Here is a 12,341-nt window from a genome sequence, read left to right as displayed (position 1 = left end):
CAAATCAGCATATTAGAATGATTTCTGAAGGATCATGTTACACTGAAGACTGAAGTAATTCAATTTGCACACCGAACTTGAAACTCATCTATGCTACTTTGTTCAGTTTTGTAAACTTTTTTACTTTTTTGAAAAAAAACTTTTTTGATTAAATCAACTGTTTTAGATCACCGCTCGAGTTGAACGTGACGCATCCAGTGTGTGTAAAACCTGTTGTAGACGCAGCACTGCGCTTTTGCCCGGTTTGTGACTGCCATATTTTGCTATTTTGATGAGATAATCACCAAGTATTCTAAAATAAAAGCAAATAAAGTGTGAAAGTATACATACAATTAGTGGTCGAACGATATATCGCCAAGGCTGATATATCGGCCGATATTTGGCATTTTTCAAATATCGGCATTGGCCGATAAGCTTTTCTGTTTGGCCGATGTGGTCGAGGTGGGACTTTTATTTTGACGGCGCTGAGAGCGGCAGCGCCTGAGCACATAGTGCTCACATTCTCCCTTTTGTTCGCCGTCATCGTAATACGGATAGGAGTCTGTCTAATAATCCGATAGAGGTGTAAACAAAGGAATTAAAATGTATACAAAAAGTATTATAACGATTGCTTTTATATTATTAGTAATAGAAAGGCAAACATTATAATACTTTCTCGTTTGCCGTCAGCATTCAGCAAATATGCATTTACATCATTTAAACAAATCTTTGAATGGCTAATGAAATGCATTTGCCATTTTTCCTCTGTATATTTTTCCATCCTTCATTTTTAACAGATTAACCAGTGGTCTCCTTTTGATTTAATCCACAAGAACTCTTCAACTAGTTCTCCAGTAGATCTGTAGAAATAGTCAATTTCTTCCTATTTGTTCGAATTGAGGTATTTTGCCCACTGAAAATTATGTGGTCGGATTCACTTTAAAATAGCCTAATTTTCAGTCAGAAATTGCAGCATCAAGATGTTCACTAAAAGTATATCACTGCTCAGGTATTCCTGAGTAAAACTTCCTTTTACTCCTAAGTGAAGAAGGGAAAAAGAACTTCGCTGTGAGTACATTTAGGCTTTGTGATCCACTCCATTCAGCCCATCGCTGAAGAAAATCACTAAGAAGCGTGACAGTCACTCTAGCCTAGTTCGGTTTCGCTGTGGTACAGTGGGAAAAGGGGGAAGTACGGGTTGCAGGATTTGGAGAGCGTCTGGCTTTCAACACCAATCCATCACGTACCCACATTATAGTTGTCATAGAGACAGACACAACTGACTGTGTTGCTCTTTAATTGTGGGCTGCTCTGTGATCCGTCTGCTGTGCCTCACACTATGCACAGAAGACATGTGATGTAATCAAATATCACGTTGGTGACCCTCATGTTCGTTTGTGGGACAATAGCACTTGTCTAAGCCTAAGACACCTAACTGTAACACTATAAATTATACATTTTCATGGTCAACGTAACCCAAAATCTTACGATAAGATTATTTCTTACATCCAGGAATGGGTTTAAATTCCTTTGGGTTTGGAATGACCTGCAGGAAACTATCACTCTAAAAATAACGGTTCGCAGTTTATCAGAAAGTACTGTCAGAAAAGACTGTACTTGAAAAGAACTTGAATTTCATACCTTGAAGAGGTTAGAAAGAGCTTCAGATCTTGATGTCAGGACATTGCAGGTAGTTGCCCAGGAGCTGCAAGCACTTGCTATGCACTTGCTAGGGTATTACAGCATATGGTTGCATATTGGATAGGGCTACATGATTTGGGTGAAAAAATTTTTTTTTTAGAAATTGTGGTTGCAATTTAAAATGTTAAATTTTTTTAAGTTCCAGGTTTGCTTTTATTATTTGTAGGGCTGTACAATTTGGCCAAATGTTGTGATTATATATCAATAATGATAATAATAATAATAACAACAACAATAATACTGTAACAGTAATAATAATTATTGTTGTTGTTGTTACTAATAAATATTAAGCAAAATTGTACACTGTTGTAATATTTCACTCCAGAAAAAAAATGATTATTTAGAAAGATTAATATAATACATTTATTTTACAACAAAAATCTTGTGCTTCTCTGTTCAACACACAGTTCATATATAAGGAATAATTTACGACAGGCCTTTGAATTATTAGAAAAATAATGCACACCCGAAGTGGTAGTCCAAATTATATCAGATGCACTTTTACTGTGAACTGTGAACTTTTACACGTGTGTAAAAGAACAAAATGTTGTGTAACAGTGCTGGATAGTTACGTGATAAGTTTAATACTCAGGGCTAGTAGTTTGTTCACATGCAGCTGAGCACCACTAATTAGTTCTAGAGATACGTAATCCGAAATGTTTCCACAGTCATTCTTCATTTTAATTGATGAGATGCACCTGCCACAAACCGTTTCGGAGAGCTGAAGATTTCGTGCATTGAAGCAAACGATTCAAGTCTTTCATTAAGACATCTGAAAGCTATTTCTTCAAACCTTGAATTTCCTGTTTTTCCGTTTTCCTGTTTCACATTTGCCATTTTTATGTAAGAGCCAATCCTGATTAAAGCATTACACTAAAAAGAGCTGACAGTCAGATTTGTGAAGCCCTCATGACAGAGATAAACAGCACGCTCAACAAGAGAGATAAATTACTCCAGAAGGACTCATGCCACTGATTTCCCACAAACCAAAGGCTAAATTATTAAGGTCAACTCAACAAATATATTTTACGTATTACCTGAAATCAATTCTAACCCCAGCAAGATGCACTAAAATGCTGTGCAGTGGCTCTAATCTGTGTTCTGGCTATCCTTAGATGATCTCTGTGTCGCACAACAATTAAACCCTCATGCATTTTTCCGTGAGTCTGAGATCCACATGCCCTCCCCTTCACTCCCAGTAGCCTTGTACTAAACCACACTGCATGTTATTGAGGTTCTCAGTGTAGGCTTGGCAGGAGATAAAGGCTTCCCGCCACTCTACTTAAGGATGACCCAACTGAAGTATGGACATTACCGCAGACAAACTAGAGCTCAGTGTTGCATTTGCATTCTTGAAGCGCAAGTGTGATCTCTCAATAAGAACACAACAAGTTGCATGATTCAAGGTATCATTCATAGCACAAATGGCTGAGTTTGAATGATCAATGAGTTATGCATCTGGGATAAGGGTTTGTTTGAATCCCCAACCCTAAGTATGAGTAACTGCAATGCTTGTCTTAGCAAACACCATTTTTTTTTTACCTCGGGACCAAAGGGACTCAAAGACTCGACCACAAAGTCAACAAAACAATTCCCACAAAGATCCGCTCCGTTTACAACTACCTCTTTGCCTTGATTTACAACCTAAACCTTTTTCAGCATTGTAAATGAGTGCTTTACGTAACCTGAATAACTCTTAGCTCATTGTTTCTTGGCTTGAGAATGATTTTATGCCACGGATACCTCAAAGTCACCTCAAATGGAGATTTGTAGGACGAAAAACAACTTGACACCCGATATGTCATTGCTTTCCTTGTGAGAAATCACGCGCTCTCACACACGGTCAGGTTTGCCGTAGCAGGTCAAAAGGTTTCTCGCAAGTGATCGGCACGCATCTCATTTAGCCTTTGAGCGCTGATTCATTCTCTTTCTTCTGGGAAATGCTGAGCCTCAGGGCAGTTAATTGATTTTAGTAAGCAAGGTCGTTGACATACTGGGCTGTCATTCGCAGATCATCACTCAAATAAAGCCTTCCTGCTCATTGAACAGTTAAAGATGGCATATAAAGACTGTTTACAAGTGTTATAGCAGGGGATACTAGATATGGAAAAAATTAGGTCAGTCTGGCTTTTGTTACTGCATTTTAGGCTCATTTTCTTATTGTATAAACGGCTTGTGAGCATAAAATTATTTGTTTGCGACATGACACAATCACAGTCATTCCAAACATATTTTATGTTTAATAACATCAATTTGGGGCAGGATTTTAGGTCAGTGAGATTTCAATGTGGGTCGGGACCCTGTAAAATGTCACAGTAGTCCAATTAATTAAAGTCAAAACTTCCTGTTGCTCGACACTTGACACTGCATTTGCATACAATAAATCCAGTCATAAAAATAGAATGTACAGAATAATGCGGAATGTCAAGGAATTTGGTCAATTTTGGATGAACAAATCAAAAGTTGAGCTGTAAACTTAATCAAATCGTGATGTGGTCTGTGAATATTAAAGAGCAAAAAGAAATCTATCAAAATATGAAGTCTGCATGTTCTGCGTGCGTGTCTCTGTGTCAATGATTGGCACAGCTGGCTGCTACACACTTACTCAAGCACATGTATTGCTTACTGTGTTTTCAGCATCTGCCATCTCCCTATATGAGGACATGAAACCAAACTTCATCTCCAGAGCTGCCCCAAGGCCATGTGTCCACCAAAGTGTTTTTAGCCAGCTGAGAATGCCTGGTGCTCTGCTGAAAGCGCAATGTAAAGTACTTGCTCTGGCCCTTGTTTTAAATGATTTTGTTCCGTTGTTGTGCTTGTTGTTGTCGTCTGTTGCTGCTGTACAAGCAGGATGTGGCGGTTGGTCGGTGTGGTATTTGTCCCGCCCCTCCTTCACTGTGATTGGACGGCTGGTTGAAATGTGACAGTGATGAGCGCTGGATTTTACCCCAAATTTGAACATTCTTCAACTCTCACCACCGAGAAAAAACACCCTGAGCGCGCAGCACTCAGCGTGAAATAAACATTCAGTGCATTGTCACACTCCTGCCGTCTTAAAAAACGTAGCGCTCCCACTGAAAACATTTGAAAGCCTTTGGTGGGCACACGGCCTAAGAGTCACTTCATCAGAATTTTTACCATTTCATTTGATTAGTTATATTATATACACATTGAAATTTAAAGGGTTAGGGTTTCATGACAACCTTTCAAAATAAAAGTTTGGTTTAACTTGAACTTAAAGAAATTGTGAAAGAAATATATTACTAATATATTAGTAATAACAATAATAATAATACAACTATTAAAACTTAATTTTTTAAGAATTTAATTTTAGCAGCAAACCTGTCATGCAGCACTTTGTTTGCAAAAAGGGATTATTACATTTTCATTTGATTTACATTTTAAAAGATTAATAAAAATGATGGTGTTTTATGTCTTTTACTAATTATTACCACTAATAATTATATATATTTACATTTAGTCATTTAGCAGGCGCTTTTATCCAAAGCGACTTACAAATGAGGACAATGGAAGCAATCAAAATGAACAAAAGAGCAGTGATATGCAAGTGCTATAACAAGTCCCAGTTAGCCTGAGAATTATTATTTATATTATTATTATTATTATTATTATATTGAATCATAAATCCAGAAAAAAATGTGAGAAAACACAGAATTTCTGCAAAAATTAAAACATTTCATAAGGCCCCGTTGTTGTACACATTTGAATAAAATTGTTAAAGTTTTATGAATTTAACTGATTAGACTGATTACAATTTAATTAAAACATAAAATGCAGAATTTGGGAAAAAATAAACTGGAATTTAGGAATATATAACATTTTATGGATGGATGGAGTGGATGGATTTTTCAGCCGTTTTGTTATGATGTATGTATGTTCTTGTATTTGTGAGAATATGAGAGTTCTTCTTTGCACTTTCACTTGGTTAGCTGGCTCATTGTGGCATTCCTCCAGCACATTGTCGTCTTTCCCAGAGGGCTATGCTGTTCTGTAGTCAAGGTCTGCATGCCGTGGGACATGGGAACATACTCAACAAGCTCTCTTTCGGTGAGCAGTCTGTTTGTATTTGAGTGAATATTCAATCTCAAAACATTACCCCACTCTCGACCGAGATCGTCAGGTGTCATTGTTGCTGCACTGTGAAGTTATGTCTGCTGTGACGACTGGGAAGGTTGTAGATCTTCCAGGAGCTTATTTTGTTCTGAGTGTGCACCTGTAGCATGTTTATGAGTGTACATCATCCTGTACTGGTGTAGTCTGTCTTGAGATGTTGATGGGAGTGTTTAAAATTGCTCTTCTCACACTCACAATGCTGTGCTACGTGGTCATGAAAACTTATAGTTTGATTAGTTTATACAGTGTTTGTAGCATTTCGGATTTATTTGTTCTTCTGTATTTTTTTGTCCTATTAATTGGAATTTAATCGCTGCTGTTTACTTGACAAGAATTAGCTATAAAATTTCTATGGTATCAAAAATTTTGGTATCATAAAGACCTTATTTAAAGCAAAATTACCTATATTGTGATATAACGTAAAATAAAATTACTCATATCTCAGCATAAATCTGTTAATTGTGAAAAATGCAATTTGTTAAAAATGGAATATGATTCAAATATGCTGTAAAATGAGTGAAATTCACCTAGTTAAAATGTACGAGATTGGTATGAGTACAAGTTTTCTGCAAATGAGGAGTTGTCTAATTAAATATGCACTAATTTGCATACAAAGAACAAAAATCTGAACATTGGATGAAGCCAAGTTATTATTATTTTTTTTTCATTTTGTTGACATGTTAGAGTCAAACGTGTTTACAGAGAGGATCTTGGATATGAACAGCCATAAAATAATATAAACAAATACATTTTCACCATTTTTAAGGAATGAAATGTTGTAAAAGAATAAAAATAAAAACCCGGCAAAGTTTGTAAAGTTTGGTGTGTGTAAGTGCTGCTGAAGTCAAGATTTTTAGCTTAGTGTGGGAGAAAAATCCCATTTTGAGAAAACGGCCTTTAAAGGTATGTATTGTAATTGAAATGTACAGACACAAATCTAAAAAGTCCTATAAAAGAAACACTTAACAGTGTATTTTGAATGTTTTCTTTCCACTAGCTAAAAATACTTTATGTAAAGCCAAAAAGCCCAAAATCTCAAAACCGACAGATGCATGAAAAAAGTGTTTTTGCCTGTAGTGTCTCTACACTAAACCTTGTTATCCAAATGAATGAAAATTTGATATGCAATTGAAATACATACATTTAAATATAGGCCTTAATATGCCATATTAATATGATAATAGGAATGGTCCAGTTTTGACCATCGTACCACTTGCACTGACTGTCACATGCTGCATAGATCCACGTGACTGTATTATGGGAAAGGGAGAGATTTTCCATTGTGTTTGTCAGTAAATAATGTCATGTCTGTATTTGTTATGTAAAGTATCGGGTATCTTAAAATAATAAATGAATGTCATTTGTGCATACAATTGTGGTTTGAATGTACCACGAATGTCTCTGGCACTGTCTGCAGCAGGCAAGGGTTTCAGCCACAGTTCAGCAGAAATGGTTTTGGGGTGTTTGTTGTCGTCGAGGCGTTACATTAATTTCTTGTCAATTCACGAGCTAGCATAACCCTGCCATGGCTCTCGCTGACCATAGCTTGACCTTCTCCTGTTTACTTTGCATTGTGGGACATGATTACAGCATGTCCTGCATACCGATGGGCCAGACAGCTCTGTTTGTTCAACCATTTAACATTTTGCCCTGATGTTCTTTGTTGCTCTTCTTGTTTGACATAAATCATAATTGTAAATGCGCTGTTTAATCCTAGATGTCTTTTAGCTCACATAGACTTGCAAATGGAATGTCTCTTAGGATTAAGTAAGCAGGGATTTGTTCCATAATGTTGGTAAATCATTACCCGGTGCTGTTCATGGATCACAGTGAGATCTTTTTTTTTTTCTGACACAAATTAAGCATTTGCTTTTTATCCCTATTGGGAAATTCAACTAAATAAAACACTGCCAGAAGCGGCCAAGGTCAACCTGGTTGACCTTCTAGGTCAAGGTGGCTGGAGCTGATAGGCCATCTTGGACCAAAAACAAACCAGCCACCATGTTCTTAAACCATCTTTATCTCAAGGGTTCAGAATGGAAGCAATATGCAGTGAAAAAGAATCAAAAAGTCTCTTTTTAGAAGAAGGTTGGTGATTTGGTGTGACATGAGCAAAAACGCCTACTGACAACCAACAAGTTGAGACCTCTATTATTTAGAAGAAAGACAATCAAAATGTCTTCTACTCATTCAAGGGCATCAGTTTTAACTCCACATCTCCTGCCCGCCATTAAACACTTTCATGAAGTCTGATCAAATAGATTCCCCCCTGGAATGCAACATCTTGACATGTGCTCTGTTGTCAAGGCTGTACAGTTGGAAGAGGTCAAACTGACCCCCTCACATCTGCTGTTGGAGAACCGGCAAATCTGCACACATCCACCCCCATCTGCTGCCAGTCACAACCATGTTGAAGACAAATAATACTACTCTGGCTGTGCGTTCCTGGTCCGCATCCTACAATAACAACTGCACTGATTCTCCTGCTGCATTTCTTGCCACTTTTTCACTCAGCTCCATCTGTATGTCAGCCTTGAGGAAATGGGGTCTAGACAGCCTCAGAATATCTGCAAGTTCTCAAAGCTTCAACCTGGCCATCTTTAGCTATATCTGCTAGAATAATGGATGAGCTAGATGAGCCGGTATTATAGGGTCTCCTGGTGTTGAAATACATATTAGACATTCCAGACTACATAGGGAAAGATCAACTGTCCAAATAAACCTTGACATTAATGTCTTTGCTGGTACTTTCCCAGTGATAGAGAGTGGGAAAATTCATATATGTCAAAGTGAAACAGCCTTCAGATATACAGGGATTATACATGATTGGGTTTGGATTTATTGAAACAGCAAAAGGGGCTATCCAAGTGCCTCTGCTGATGTGATCTTGAAGCCATTCGCTTCGTGTCCCAGTTTGCATGCTGTCTATTGTAAATAGTATGCACTGGTTGGAGCTGATACACGACCACAATAAACAAAGCAGCTACCATCTTCCTGAACCATCTTTATCTCAAGGGTAGAATATCTGCAAGTTCTCAAAGCTTCAACCTGGCCATCTTTAGCTATATCTGCTAGAATTATGGATTAGCTGGATTTATCAGCACAGCTTGACGTGGACAAGTCGGTATTATAGGGTCTCCTGGTGTTGAAATACATATTAGACATTCCAGACTACATAGGGAAAGATCAACTGTCCAAACAAACCTTGACATTAATGTCTTTGTTGGTACTTTCCCAGTGATAGAGAGTGGGAAAATTCATATATGTTAAAATGAAACAGCCGTCAGATATACAGGGATTATACATGATTGGGTTTGGATTTATTGAAACAGCAAAAGGGGCTTTCCAAGTGCCTCTGCTGATGTGATCTTGAAGCCATTCGCTTTCAGAGGTTGTGTCCCAGTTTGCATGCTGTCTATTGTAAATAGTATGCACTGGTTGGAGCTGATACACGACCACAATAAACAAAGCAGCTACCATCTTCCTGAACCATCTTTATCTCAAGGGTTCAGAATAGCAGTGATTTGCAGTGAAGAAGCATCAAGAAGTCTCTTTTTTTTTTTCAACGAACGTTTGAGATTTGAGGTGGCCTGAATGACAGATAATGCTGGACAGGGATGCAACAAGTTTGCATTTAGTACACCTCACTTCATGTAATGTAAATTCTGTAAGTTTAGATGGTGTACTATTTCAAATGCATCCATGCATTCTTGTTCATATATCATTACCTACAACTTGTTGTGATATAGTAGAGGAGTTTGATGGTTCTCTTACGACATTGTTTATTAATAGCAAATAGCAGTGAGACCAAATCAGCCCCAGCAGTTTTTAATGCAGGAAAAATTTAAAAGGAATTGCATCAAACACACACAGTATGCAACAGAGGTTTGTGGAATTAAATATGTCCCAACACTAGCGTATTGTCTTTCTACATCCTCAAATGTATGTACTTTTTATCACCAGTGAAGCACATACTTTTAGTGCCTAGTAAAGTATGCTAATTGGGACACAGCCAGAATCTGTTCTTGCTTATTACGATGTTTGCCTCCGTCTTTCCATTGCTGCTGATTTTTCTCTTTCCCTCTTTCCATCTGCCGTTTCACTTGTGATTGTGGTTTGGTTAGCTGTAAGGAAACTAAGTAGCAAAGACAGTTTGTCATAACGTATATTCAGGGGTTTTGAGAAGAAGACATTAGATGGTAATTTAATTGGAGGTGTGAGCTGTACAGACCAATGGAAGGTGAGAAAAACGTCATGCATGGTGTGCAATCCACTAAGTTCTACATCCGTATGTGTAAATACAATAAATACAGCCTTCATCGCTTTAGCAGATGTCCTTTAGAGTCAGTAAGCAGTCCACAGGTGATCTGGTTTGCGTCGGAAAGCACAGAAAAACACTAGGGTCATGTTTTCAAAGTCTTGCTTTGCAATCTCTCTGTATGAGGCCTACTGTATGTGTTGAGAACATTATGACCACTAAAAATGATAGATTGCTCCTAAAACCATTGGCAGCAGTGTGTTACTTTCCTGTTTTCACCATGTTTTTTTAATGGACTCCTTTACACGGGCCGTACAGCCCAGTTGGTTTCATGAGCTGTGAGGACCCCAGCTCGGCTGATTTGACCCGTTATATAGACAGTAGCAGGCACTGTGTTTATCTTAGCAGGCTGCCAGAGTTCACATTGTGTTGCCCGCTGATCCATCTTCTTGCTTACAGAAACTGGCAGCTGGCGTGGACCAGTTCGCCTACACCTGCATACAAGACCATCCCATCTGGACCAATCAGCAATTCTGGGAGGCCACCTTCTACTCTGAGGTGCAAAACCAGATCAGAGCGCTTTACCTCACCGCCCCTGAGGAAAAACAACTCATCACCGCCAAGATCAAGGTAAAGTCTTGAAATCGACTTTTTTGTTTGACTAATCCCTAAATTTATGAAATATGATTTATTTAAAAAAAATTTAAATGCAATTAATTTAATGCAATGATATGAATACACATATTCTGTTTTTAATTTCTGAACTAAATTTTATTTTAAATTGTATTTTTAAATATATATTTTAAATTTAAATTTTGTCTTAAAATCTCAGATAATTTCACCTTTCATGACAAGACAAGGTTAGCTTTTTAACTGTCATATGGTGCAACCCTGATATTTATGAATTATAATTTGTAGGTTTACTTAAAATAGGTTTTAAGAACATCAAAAACAATTGTGAAAACAATTAAGATTTAAGTATTTAAGTATTTTTATTTGATGGTTACACCACATGACCACAAGTGTTCTTAAATGAAAACTTTTGCCCAAAAAAAAGCCAACATGAACACTTTTCATTTTAAAGAATTTGGCACACACATTTCAAATTAGATTTACCCTTAACTTTATTTTGAACAATCATATTTATAATTGACCCACTTAACATTGTAGTTATGTTTATGATTGATTTATGATTGCAGTTATGTTTATAAGCGATAAAAGGATAATAAAACAAGAACTCTTACTAGGTGTAAGGTTTGTTAACTAAGACCGGTGTGCCTTGTTTGTTTATGAGTACATTTTGTAGTAACGAGTTTGGTTGTTGTTCAAGTTAGACAAAACGTGGTTGGTTTTGATAGAGATCGACACAACTTGGCAAGCACTGACCCTGGCACAATTTCAGTAGAAAAGGGATATCATTTAACCCTGTTTCTCATCTCTTCATCTGACCATCTTTCTTAATCAGGAACAGAGTACACTGTCCACAGCATCCAGTGAGTCAGAACGAACCGCTATGGACCTCGCAGCAGAGCAGTTACGTGCTTGGCCCAGTCTCAGCAAAGAGAAGCAGCAGGAGCTGGTGAAGAACGAGGAGAGCACAGTGTTCAGCCAGGCCATCCACTACGCCAGCCTGATGGTCTACCTGCTCGTACCGCTGGACACCAGCAAAATCAAGCTGCTGCGCTCCACACCTGCAGCCGACTGGGAGAGCGGCAGCAACAGCATCCTCACGAACAGGCAAGAGACTTCCTTCTACAATGCCTTGCAGAATATATGTTACTTACCATACATTCATGCATTTAGCACGTTTTTATCCAAAGCAACTTACATTTCATTCAAGGCACACATTTCTGCTTTCCTTGAGAATCGAACCCATGACATTGGCATTGCTACTGTCTGAGTTACTGGTTATCTCTGCTGTTTCACTTTACTGAATGCAGTTTTCCAACCACTCGAAATAAAACATTTAATATGCCATTTTAGCTCAGAACATGCAAATAAAATAATACATTTAAAAGTTAAGTATGCTTCCTGCAAACTCATTTGCCTTAAGATTGACCTCTACCTGCAAATGATTAAAATATCTTCCACATTTTCTCCACAAAGTTTAATGGATCATTGTGCAAGTTGTGAATCTGAAGTTAGAGCGAAAGGAAGAAAGGAAAAATGTGTGTTTCGGTGTCCAATTCAGGAAGTCCAAATCACTACAACAAACCTCCCACACATTGATTAATAAAGGTCGTCACTCAGAATTCTCTGTGCGATCAAG

At 37.7% G+C, this 12,341-nt stretch overlaps 1 protein-coding gene across 1 annotated transcript in view; it reads left to right on the top strand.

Annotated features, from left to right (window-relative positions):
* LOC107738363 (myotubularin-related protein 13-like) overlaps window positions 1–12,341 on the top strand; it is a 123,699-nt gene that overhangs the window by 82,935 nt on the left and 28,423 nt on the right. Inside the window, exons 17-18 of the mRNA XM_016550112.1 lie at window positions 10,532–10,702; window positions 11,538–11,809. Coding sequence (XP_016405598.1) covers window positions 10,532–10,702; window positions 11,538–11,809 — 443 coding nt within the window. The remainder of the gene's footprint in view (window positions 1–10,531; window positions 10,703–11,537; window positions 11,810–12,341) is intronic.

The sequence above is a fragment of the Sinocyclocheilus rhinocerous genome, unplaced genomic scaffold, assembly GCF_001515625.1.
Source record: "Sinocyclocheilus rhinocerous isolate Xijiao unplaced genomic scaffold, SAMN03320098_v1.1 scaffold1065, whole genome shotgun sequence".
NCBI lineage: Eukaryota > Metazoa > Chordata > Actinopteri > Cypriniformes > Cyprinidae > Sinocyclocheilus > Sinocyclocheilus rhinocerous.
Note: the sequence above shows the minus strand (reverse complement) of the source record. Positions and strands in the feature narration are given on the sequence as shown.